Source organism: Schistocerca nitens, chromosome 3, assembly GCF_023898315.1.
Source record: "Schistocerca nitens isolate TAMUIC-IGC-003100 chromosome 3, iqSchNite1.1, whole genome shotgun sequence".
Lineage (NCBI taxonomy): Eukaryota > Metazoa > Arthropoda > Insecta > Orthoptera > Acrididae > Schistocerca > Schistocerca nitens.
This window is the reverse complement of record NC_064616.1, coordinates 675966261-675978673: the sequence shown is the minus strand read 5'-3', so window position 1 is coordinate 675978673 and position 12413 is coordinate 675966261. Positions and strand designations below refer to the sequence as shown.

General features: G+C 42.4%; 1 protein-coding gene across 1 annotated transcript in view; it reads left to right on the top strand.

Moving 5' to 3' along the window:
- Window positions 1-12413, top strand: part of LOC126249385 (cadherin-like and PC-esterase domain-containing protein 1) — a 301898-nt gene that overhangs the window by 45893 nt on the left and 243592 nt on the right. The window contains exon 3 of the mRNA XM_049951038.1: window positions 4353-4521. Within this exon, the coding sequence (XP_049806995.1) occupies window positions 4353-4521 (169 nt within the window). The remainder of the gene's footprint in view (window positions 1-4352; window positions 4522-12413) is intronic.

Genomic DNA, 12413 nt, shown 5'->3' with positions numbered 1-12413 from the left:
CATATTTTCCAAGGCAACCACGTTGTATCTGAATTCAAAATATTTGTTTTCTGGGGTATACTGTGGGTATGACGTCAAAATAGGCTTACTTCAACTAACATTTAATTTATCCGGTAATAATATCAGTTCTCTCATACAGGTTTATCTCACAATTTATTTGATATTCTTAATATTGTTAATATTTACAGCCATTTCCCTCAGGTGCTAGTACAAACTTCAATGTATTTTATTACAAATATAAGAAAACTTCCGTCTTTTACAAATGAAATTTATTCTTGAGTACCAGACATGTTTCACCTATTCGGGTTAGGCATCTTCAGTGGTATTTATTTTTGTGTCGTTCTCATGCAACCATTAGTAGTCCTATATGTGCTAAATGCCAATACCGTGTGCATTTAGTGCCTATAGGACAACAAACTGCTCCATGAACAGTACAAAAAATGAATACGACAGAAGATGCCTAACGTGAACAGGTGAAAATATCTGGTACTCAAGAATAAATTTTTGCTGAAAAAGACAGAAGTTTTCTCACCTTCATGACAATATATAATTGATGTTAATTGATATTCATTGGATGCCAAACGTGCTCCAGCAATGGAATGTCATAATTACGACGAGTATTCGTCCAGAACAAAAGGACACAATAAGTAACTCATGCCAAGTGCCAAATTCAGGAGTCATATGTTTTACATAACAAAATTAAATAGGAGTTCCTGCTGCTGCAAGTACATGTTGTGTGCAACGTGTGGTACGCTGGATTCGATACCTTGTATAAATTCCTTATGGTGTACTCCAGTTCTGGACGACCGCTCATGGTACGTATGGCACTCGACTTTTGAGGCCATTTTAGTATCTGATGATGAGACTATAGAGACTTGGAAATCATTGTACATGAATTGAAGATCAAAATAATCCGTGGGATATAGATCTATCGAGAAAATGACATTGCTACTGGAATATAATTCCTCAAAATGCGTCGATGAAGGAAACAGAATTAAAAGATTCTGGATGGGGGACCTTAGTAAAGGAATCTATTCATATAGTACGCAGTCTACAATGACAACATTGACTGCTACTTGGGTGAACCGGTGCAGTTGTTCATAGTCTTCCGAAAGCACGTTTCAGTTTCATTGGATTGGACAGACATCAACAAAGTACGCATCATATATACTGATAGATATAATTCCCATGGATTTTGCTGGCTATTCTATTTCTCAGAGGCTATACTTATTTATTTCTAACTGGCCATACGTTTTCTGCGTTCACAGACATTGTCGTCTTGGACATTTACTTATCCCTTACAACCATATAACGGTAGTGTAACCTAGCGTCACGTGTCTCTTCATTGCGTATTTATGAATACGTTAAGGTGTGATGTGCAGTACGAAGGTTTATGGACGTCATTCCAAAGAAAGCAGGAGGACACATCTATGGAGGGAGATAAAGGTCACTCTTAGTGGGTAGAGTTTACGCATTTTCACAGGGGTACTGTTGATACCATAATGTACAACCTTAATGAAGCTAAATTTGTACTGCACTGTAACTGCAGATCGTATAGTGGCAGTCAAAGTGTTGGAATTCACTACAATTGGTGCACAACGGCTTTCTGGAGAGGATTAACCTGCATCTGTCAGTTATCAGTGCTCCCCGTAGCAGTAGGATGACCAGCTCACTGAGCAACATGGCGTGTTACCTCTCTGATTTACGTTCTACGTGGTTTCATTGCACCATCTCACCCCAATATCACCCCAAAAATATCCATCCAGCCTTGTGCAATCAAGCGAGTTCTTTGTTCGTTGCGTTCATCGTCGACTGCACGTTTAATTTCGACCACTATTCCATCCAGCATAGCTCTGAAAGCGATTTTATGTTACCGTAAAATTCTTCTGTCGGCGAACAACATGTTATTGAATTTTTGGGCTGTCTTTACAGTGCTTCCAGCACTAAGTTGTACGCCATAGCAGTTCCTTATAGTGTAGATTCTTTTTACAGTTGACTATGGTTTGGCTCCTCAGCACACAGTCAACTTATCCTGGCATACTTGATTAATAACTATGAGTTGAGTGCAGGAAAAACGGAGTGGGACGTGGAGGGGGTTAATCTCAGCGAGGCCTAAACTACACTGTAACATCTACATTCGGTAACACAGTCGCAGTTGCAACGCCATAGGCCTATTTGTGGAATCTGAAGTTAATAATTTTATGTGCGGTTCTTCTTCAACTACCTGTCTTCGCATGATTTCAGCGTTTGTCATCTGGCTCTGCTTAAGTCACCTGGGTCCAACCTTTGTGAGCTTTATGTCGTTTAGATTCCTCCAATTACGAAGAACTGTTTTCGAAAATTAATCAAAGAAGCTTTCTATCAGCAGTTATAATTACTGATCATGCTTCTTTCGTTGTTGTTAATTTCTGACACAATAATAAAAATAATATTCCAAACGACATCAATAGGCAATCATCATCAGTGAAACTTTAGGGGTATAAGTTGTGTTCCTAACGATACGATCAGAACTGCGTTGGCCATCTTCAGAGGTGTTTCTCCTCCGTTGAGCCGGCCGGGTGGCCGAGCGGTTTAGGCGCTACAGTCTGGAACCGCACGACCGCTACTTTCGCCGGTTCGAATCCTGCCTCGGACATGGATGTGTGTGATGTCCTTAGGTTAGTTAGGTTTAAGTAGTTCTAAGTTCTATGGGGCTGATGACCTCAGAAGTTAAGTCCCATAGTGCTCAGAGCCATTTGAACCATTTTTTTTTATCCGTTGAGGTGCCGACTCGGCAACAGCACGGAGGAGCAACGCCTCTGAAGATGTGCAACGCAGCTCTGGACGCAACGTTAGGGACAGTAGAGTTTCGAGGGCCACGATGTTATACCCAAAAGGTTTACCAGCACGACTGTCATCAGGTAGTGAAAGCCTTCATTCTATAATCATCATAATGTTATTACATGCACCACAAAAGGTTCTGGGGACAAAAAATTTACCAGAGATATTTAGTCTCTTTAACAAAATTAAAATCTAATACACCTTGTTCAGTCTGATAGGAAAATAAAAATCTTTCCCGTTAGCCGTCGCTGAAGAGAGGTTGTAGTTAAAAACTATATTCCAGAAATCGTCGTTAGAAACGTTTCAGTGTACTTTCTGATCAAAAGAGTCGGGTCACCTACTAGTGGAGATTAATATGGGGTGTGCCCACCCTTCGCCCTTGTGATGGCTAGAACTCTGCTGGGAACATTTTCAGTGAGGTGACTGAATGTTTATGGAGGAATGGCAGGCGATTATCCCTCAAGCGCCGAAACTAGAGATCTTATTGGTGTTAGACGCTATGTTATGAACGAAGTCGACGTTCTAATTCATCGCAAAGGTATTCCATTGGATTCAGGTAGGGATTCTAAGCAGGCCAGCCAACTTCAGGAATGGTTTCGCCCACAAACCATGGACTCAAACCGGAACTACGAAAAGCAGCACCACCTACTCCTTACTTCACTGTTAGAACTCAACAAGATTGCAAGTGACGTTCTCCAGGAATTCGCTAAACGCAAACCGTTCCGTCGGAGTTTCGCACGGTATGAAGTGATTCATCACTCCAAACCACTCGTTTCCTTTCATCCATTGTCAGGTGGGGACGCTCTTTCTATCACCTCACGCGTCGCTTCGCACCAACTATGGAAATAAATGGTTCATGACTGCAGTTTGAACATTGTATCCCTCTGCTTTTAACTCCCTACGAACAGTCATTGTGCTATTTGGATTGCTCGCAGTACTTCGGAACTCACGAATGATTCCTTCAGACGATTTCACTTGTTTTTAGAAACCGATCTTGGCAACTCTCGACGGTTTTTCTCCGTCGGTACGTGAAGTTTTTCCCGTCTTGGTTTAGCTGTGGTTTTCCTGCAGGTTTCCGTTTCACGATCACGTCATCAAAAGTCGACTTTGGCGGCTGTAAACGGGTTGAAACGTACCTGATGGATTTGTTACTCAGCTGACATCCAAGCACTGAGCTCCTCTGACCGACCCCTTCTGCTCACTGCTTCTCTACTGCCAGCACACCACTCCCTCCCTCGTTTTATGCTCGTGATATCTAGTGGTCGTTTTCGGATTACATAGGGGAATCCGAGTACTTTCGATAAGATAGGGCATTTCTTGGAAATGTAAGAAGTAATGCTGTGAACTTGTACGCCCGTCAATGTTAACAGAACTTTGATAAATCTGAAACTAGAACTAGAGAATCCGACATTAGCGATCTAATGAAAGTTCATTACCTCCATTCTACTTGACTGCCGTGATTGCATGATTTTTAATTGACAGCAAGGGGGCTCAGCAAATTTGCGACATCTGACTCTTTTTACGGCCCACAGATCTGCCAACTGTACGCTGGGAGTGGGAGAGAACCGCGTGACTGTGGTGGTGGAGGCCCCTGGTTCGCCGCCCGCCGTGTACACGCTACTGCTGCAGCGACGGCCCGCCAGCTTCGGGGAACCGCCTTTCAACCCGGCACGTAACTACTCCGTCTGCGCCCTGCGTCAGGTACTTTTAATTATATAGTTAATAAACATCGAACAGTGTTAAACCATTGCCGGTCGAGCGGTTCTAGGCGCTTCAGTCCGGAACCGCGCTGCTGCTACAGTCGCAGGTTCGAATCCTGCCTTGGGCATGGGCGTGTGTAATGTCCTTAAGTTAGTTAGGTTTAACTAGTTCTAAGTCTAGGGGACTGGTGACCTCAGATGTTAAGTCCCATAGTGCTTAGAACCATTTGAGCCATTTGTTAAACTATTAAAGTCGAAATTGAACACTCCGTAAGAGACTGAAGTTGTCTTCTATTCAGATTTCGCATGGTATGGCACAAGAGCAAAGTAACGATGTTAACTCCACAAGGACTGCTCCACCCTCTAGCTATGCGAAGATTTTGAGCCTCGACATTCAACGTCATTGGTCGTCGTGACGAAAAGGAATTTTCTGAACGAGATTAGGACCTACTTCCTTCACCACTGGCCCAAAGGCAACGATATTCGTGGGTGGAATATTTCGTGTGCAATTCTGTAGGCCCACCATGCTCCATACTGCTTCACTCGATTCACATCTAGTGGACATGGTATCTTGTCTAAGTATCGAAAATGCTCATCTAACCAAGTTTGGCTATTCTCTTCTTCTCACGTGCATAATTTCCTAACTTTTTCCTCAGACGGCACGTAAACTACAAAAAAGAGTGCAGATGAACTCAGGAAAGTCTTTCGGAGCTGCCTTAGCTCATTGCTCCACGTCTCTACTAAGACACTGTCTTTTTAAACTCACCCATAAACTTATATAGTACGGGATATGTGCTATTAATCGGTCCTAATCTTTCACCAATCCCCTGTAGGTTTCTATTTTATTTATTCTTTGATTGCTTTGTCAAATATCTTCGGTTCCTAACGCGTACAGTGTTCAAGATACTTTGTTTGTCTGTATGTCACGGGAATACCTTGTTCATAGAAAATCGACGTATGAAAAGAAAGTGTGAATACTCTGTGAGACCTCTAATGCCGATATGTAAGGTTGGGCTAAAGTTTGCTATCAAAAGGTTCAAAATGGCTGTAGTGCACTGTTGTGGTTTGGTCTAGCTGTCGCAGTGTCCGCATGTAGCGCTTGCTGCTATTGTTATTCTGCATTCGTCTCCGCACGCAGACCAACTGTAGTACACCGTGTTACCAGACGTCTGTGATAGTGTAGTGTTGTAGGCACTGTGACCATGGTGTATTCGAACTCTGAAAAAGCGGAGATGATACTCATCTATGGCGAGTGTCGACGAAATGCAGCTGAAGCCTGCAGGGTGTGTGCAGAAGGGTACCCGGACAGAGAGCATCCAACGTGACGCACATTGCAAAACATCTACCGCTAACTGTATGCAAGGTATGGTCGTAGCACGCAAACGGGTCCGTAACAGGCCCGTCACAGGAGAAGCGGGTGCAGTTTGTGTGTTAGCTGCTGTTGCCATGAACCCACACATGAGTACACGGGACATTGCGAGAGCCGGTGGACTGAGTCAAAGTAGTGTCATGCGCATACTGCATCGTCACCGCTTTCACCCGTTTCATGTGTCGCTACATCAGCAATTACATGGTGATGACTTTAATCATCGAGTGCAATTCTGTCAATGGGCATTAACAGAGAATGCGTTGCAGTTCTACCTGTTTACCGATGAAGCGGGTTTCGCAAACCACGGGGCAGTGAATCTACGGAACATGCGTTACTGGTCCGTGGACAATCCTGGCTGGCTCAGACAGGTAGAGCGACAGCGACCGTGGACTGTAAATGTATGGTACGGAATTTGGCGACCTCCTCATTGGTCCTCACTTCATTGCAGGGGCCCAAACAGCTGCAACATACATCGCGTTTCTACAGAATGATCTGCCAACGTTGCTCGAAAATGTCCCCCTGGAAACGCGTCGACGTATGTGGTATCAGCATGATGGTGCACCTGCACATTCCGCAATTAACCCTAGGCTTACCCTTGACAGAATGTTATACGGGCGTTTCATAGGGCGTGGAGGACGCATAAATTAGCCAGCCCGTTCTCCTGATCTTACACCTCTGGACTTCTTTCTGAGGGGTACGTTAAAGGAGAATGTGTACCGTGATGTGCCTACAACCCTAGAGGATATGAAACAACGTATTGTGGCAGCCTGCGGCGACATTACACCAGATGTACTGCGGCATGTACGACATTCATTACGCCAGAGATTGCAATTGTGTGCAGCAAATGATGGCCACCACATTGAACATCTATTGGCCTGACATGTCGGGACACACTCTATTCCACTCCGTAATTGAAAACGGAAACCACGTGTGTACGTGTACCTCACCCCTCATGGTAATGTACATGTGCGTCAGTGAAAAAGACCAATAAAAAGGTGTTAGCATGTGGACGTAATGTGCTGTTCCAGTCTCTTCTGTACCTAAGGTCCATCACCATTCCCTTTGGATCCCTACGTAATTCGGTGCTCTCCGATACACACGATCGAACAGCGGAGGAGTGGTACTCAAGCGTCAACTTTAGGTTACAATATCTCCGGATGTAATTAACATTTTACAATGCAACAAACGGCACTGATTACGTATTTGTTTACATGTTCAGATGTGCTAACAAAACTAACGGGGTTCCATTAAAAGAAACGTAGGTTTGTGTTAAAAAACATACTTCCGTGCATTTTTTTATGGTTTGTATTAACCAATTGCACTAGCCCCTCTCCTCACGATCGGTCTGTGGAATCGATTTGTCAATATTTGATGTGGTTTACGAAATATATCCAGCGGTAATGTTAGGTGACTCACCCTGTATATAGGGATTTAGCGTCCTAGTAGGGATGGGCTGCACTTCTCAGCCCTTTTGAGATAAATCTACTGTTTCCTATGACAGCAATCAACGACCTCATTCTGATTAAATAAAATGACACTGAGCCTAATAACAGCTCTTACTCGGCATTCGTCGTTCATCTGATAACGCTGGTGTGCTTAACACGTTATTCATTAGTTCCTGAATCAGTAAACAAGTATAATATATTTATCCTATATTGGCTACATATTTGTAGTTATATAGAATTTCGTAACCTCATTTCATATCTTCTGAAAAGACGAGTTATTTTAAACATCACTTTCAATAAATACAATCTTTCGCAGAAGTAACCAGATAATATACATTCAAAGTGACTAAAAACATCAACTGTACTCAAAATTCTTCTTTTTTCTCTGAATGAGAACATCACGTGACGGTACTTTGGCTGTCGCAGAAAACTATGTGCCTCAATTACTCATCGGCCTGATACCTCCCGTTAACGACGTCGAAACTATCTGCGTATCTGTGGAAGGCTCAATGGCAAACTGTTGGTAGAAGAAAATTGTATTCCATTGGTAAAAGAGAGAGAGCAAAAGAAATGCTGATGGATTACTCGGGACAGCCTATTAGCCGGTGACTGAAGGAATTCTGTCGAAGGGTAAACGAACCAGGGAGAGTAAAGCAATTCATCCAGTCATTAGTAGCACCCTGAATTAAAATTACGAGTCAAATAATGTAATTTCGAAATACAATATTAACACTAACCGTTGTATGTTGTCCGATACAGTCACAAAATAGTAGCATGTAAGCTCACCAGCATCGGTTCCATTAGACAATTCCAGTCGCACCCTAAACATCAGCCCTGGTTTTGCTAGAAGTCTTCGAATTTGGGAGCATTGTGGAGCTGCTGCCAACAACATGGGCGAAGTAGATTGCAAAGGTGGTGGTGGAAGGAGGGGGGGGGGGCGGGGGTTGAGAAATGAGAGCACTAGCCTCCCTCCTCCTCCGCCGGAATCCGGACTACAGAGCTTTTCTCATATCTATCAGTCCTATGGGATACAATATGCCTTTTGGGTCACCTGTAAAATTTAGTTTTTGTGGAATGACGCAAAGACATATTTACCAACTCACATATATAAAAAATGGAAATTTTAAGGTCTTACTCTCCACACTCAGATTTCTGAGCCTGAATGTTTCACAGCGGCAGCTAGTCCGCGTGGTAAAGTGTACTGTTTTGGCGATCGTGATAGAATGTAGATTTATTTTCAGGTAGAATGAAGCAAAGTTCAGCTTTTAAAGCTATACAAAATGCGACATAGTTTCAAATAAAAATATTGACCCAGGAAGTATATAATTTCTTTCTTTAATTTCAATCTATCGTCACAAAAACTATCATCAGACCATCAGTTACGGTCTGCAACGACCATTTGCAGATCTGCAGAGAAAGAGAGAAAGGGGAAACGAAATACAACTAATGTACGGTAAAGTATGAGATGAAAATGTTGTTAATTTCATGCATGAAGAATACGTGAGCTTAAGAAATTTGACGAAATATGAGTATTTAAAACACACAGTAATGGCAGACTGGCATCGTCAAGAAACATAAAACAAAATAGTCGTAGACATCGTCGAACAGAACTAGTAAAATAGTGCAGACTAGGCCACAGTACTGGCAAAGTCACAAGTTTTCATTTTCGAGAGCTAATTTTGTAAGAGAAATAAACCACTGCCAGTAAAAATAATGGCAAGGCAGAATACTGGAAGTGCCGGTTTTAGGGACTGACTTTCAATTTAAAGAAGATGCGAGTTATAGCAAATTTAGTTACCTTTCCGCCATTACTGAGGCATGCGAAGAACGTTAGCTGTAACTTAAGGTAAAAATGGTTCAAATGGCTGTGAGCACTATGGGACTCAACTGCTGAGGTCATTAGTCCCCTAGAACTTAGAACTAGTTAAACCTAACTAACCTAAGGACATCACAAACATCCATGCCCTAGGCAGGATTCGAACCTGCGACCGTAGCGGTCTTGCGGTTCCAGACTGCAGCGCCTTTAACCGCACGGCCACTTCGGCCGGCTAACTTAAGGTAACAGAGAACTGTATAACCATTCTGTTTTATAGATTCCGAAATGAATTTCGCAAAGGCAAATATCGGATGTGTTTAAATAATTACTTGCGATGTGGTGAAAAGTAGAAAACCGTCAGGGAGAGCATTATTTTCACTTTGCAGTAAAACTGGAAATTTGTGTGATGTTCCTATGGGACAAAATTGCTGAGGTCATCGGTCCCTAGGCTTACACACTATTTAATCTAACTTAAACTAACTTACACTAAGGACAACACAAACAGAATCAGATTATACATAAAAAATTGCCGAGGTGAGAACTCGAATCTCCGACGGATGAAGCCGCGCGAACCGTGGTAAGGCGCCCTAGACTGCCCGGTTACCCCGCGCGGCTCACTTTGCAGTAAACAGTTCAGTTGAACTTCGATAAACCGTTCTTACTTCAGTACAGTTCTTGTGCATAAAAAATTTAATAAATGTACTTAAATCATGTATGGAGTAAATTCTGAATGTCAGAAGTATAAAGTATAGTTGAAAACAGGGGGGCCGGGGGGGGGGGGGGGTGTGTGGAATGTCTGAAACAAAAGGTGCCCGATAACTCACCATCAAAAATTTTCGGAATTATTAAACCTCTTTACTAAGCAGGCAATATACAAACCAGAATAACTCGAAAAATAAGCTTCACACGAAAAATGCGTAGAATCCAAAGTTGATTATTTTCGAGGGGGTGGGGCGAGAGGCAACTTTAAAATTTCAAATGGGAATCCCCATCTTTTATTGCAGAATCAGATTCTACATAAAGAAAAACTACGTACATTTTGTGTTAAACGTTTATCTTGATTCTTGGTATTTGTCGCTGTAATTCAAGAAAATACATGTTCTCATTTTTGAGTGGAAAATGGTTACGGACAAATAAAAAATACTAATTTAATTCGTATATTTTGATTCACTAAAACTAAAACTCTCCCTGTTTCTCCATAGGGTGGGGTTTGAGAAGGAGGAATTAGAGTTTAACAAAAGTTGACCCAAATATTAATTTTTTCCGCAGATTCGGGTAAGTTTTGTTTGTTTCGTGGTCATGAGCCGGCACAACTTTTAATGGGGACAGAGGGAGCGTTTTAGTTTCAGCAAATCATAATTTAAGAAGTAAATAAGTATTTTTATTCATCCCTAACCATTTTACACACAAAAATGAGAACATGCATTTTCTTGAATTACAGCGCCAACTGCCAAGAATTAAAACAAATGTTTAAGACAAAATGTACGTAATTTTGTATGTAAAATCTGATTATGCAATAAAAGATGGGGGTTCCCATCTGAAATTTTAAAGTTGCCTCACAGCCCACCTCCAGGGGGCTGGGGTGGCGGGTTAATTTTAGCACGAGCAGATGTCCCCCTCGAAAATAATCCACTTTGGACTCTACATATTTTTTCGTGTGAAGCTTATTTTTCGATTTATTCTGTTTTGTCAACTTAAAATTTACACCCTGTATAATGGACTAAGAGGTAATAAATTAATAAGTATTCTAAAACGTGCAAGTACTCACTATTTAATAACGTCGGAATGATCTCAGTTTGTTACGTTGGGCCCTCAAAATAAGATGAAAACCAACAATTTAAAAAAAATGGATGTCGGCCGCCAAGAGACTTTGTCGTTTATGCTGTGCAGCTCTGATCAAATCGCGTAGAACGCTTTGGGTGTTCCATCCTCATGGTAAACACCTTAAGAGTGCATTATTGCACAAAAACTTCTGTTAGTCTCTTCTTCCGAATATCAGTCCTCAGGAACTTTTTCAAATCTCTACTGTTTAATGTTAACGGGTGTTGTGCAACCAGAGATCTGAAAACACTAGGAATACCTAGAAATATAATGTTTGCAACTCTCATTTGACAAAGTCAAAAGTCACTTAACCCGAAAGTTCCACTTGACGAAGAGTCGAATGCACAAATGTTTTGACAGTCTGCTTAAGGAAATCGGATAGTGAATTAACTGAAATATCTTGATCAGTATCAGCTTGAAATATTTATAAGAGGCGATTAAAAAGTTTCCTTTTGAGGGTGTTGCTGCAGCGTATATGCATCTAGTCCATCCCGATGTGGGTATATAAGCACCGAAATGTAGGCAAAGGATTAGTGTGGCACTCGCGTCTTTCCGACGTGAGTGCGGTAAACACGGGAACGTGAACTATGACGATGTCATGACCAAATGCTTCCAAACAAGACCAATGTGCTGTTATCCTTCTCTTTGCTGCCCAAGGACCAACATTGATAGAAACCCATCGGTGAATGAAGAGTGTGTATGGGGCAGCGTGTCTGTCGAAAACTGCCGTTGAGGAAAGGTGCGCTAAGTTCTGTGCTGCTTCGTGATAATACACGTCCCCAGTCACAGCCGGCCGCGGTGGTCTAGCGGTTCTAGGCGCGCAGTCCGGAACCGTGCGACTGCTACGGTCGCAGGTTCGAATCCTGCCTCGGGCATGGATGTGTGTGATGTCCTTAGGTTAGTTAGGTTTAAGTAGTTCTAAGTTCTAGGGGACTGATAACCACAGCAGTTGAGTCCCATAGTGCTCAGAGCCATTTAGAGCCCCAGTCACAAATGTCATATTGCAGAAGTTACGCCAACTCGAGCCAACTCGAGCACCCGTGCCATAGTCCAGATAACTCCCCAAACGACTGTCACGGCTTCGGTCCCTTGAAAAAAGCCTTGAAGAGTGGACTATTCCTGTTGCAAGAGTATGTACAGTAGGTAGTTGCGGACATCTTCTAGCGACGGGAAACGGTGTTTTACCAAGCGGGTATCTTCAATCTGGCGCCTCGGTCGGATGATTGCCTCAGTACTCAATGTGATTTTGCCTGATTGGCATACCGATTCTGGATTGTACAGCCTTCGCAAGGAAACTTTTTGACCACCCTTTATATTTCACTGTAAGAACACACAAGGTAAACTATTCTCGTGAAAATATGACAGTTACACAGAGAATGATGGCTCTTAACGAACTCCTCGTCTCTGTGAACTTTAGCTACTACGGAGGAAAAACAGCTTAA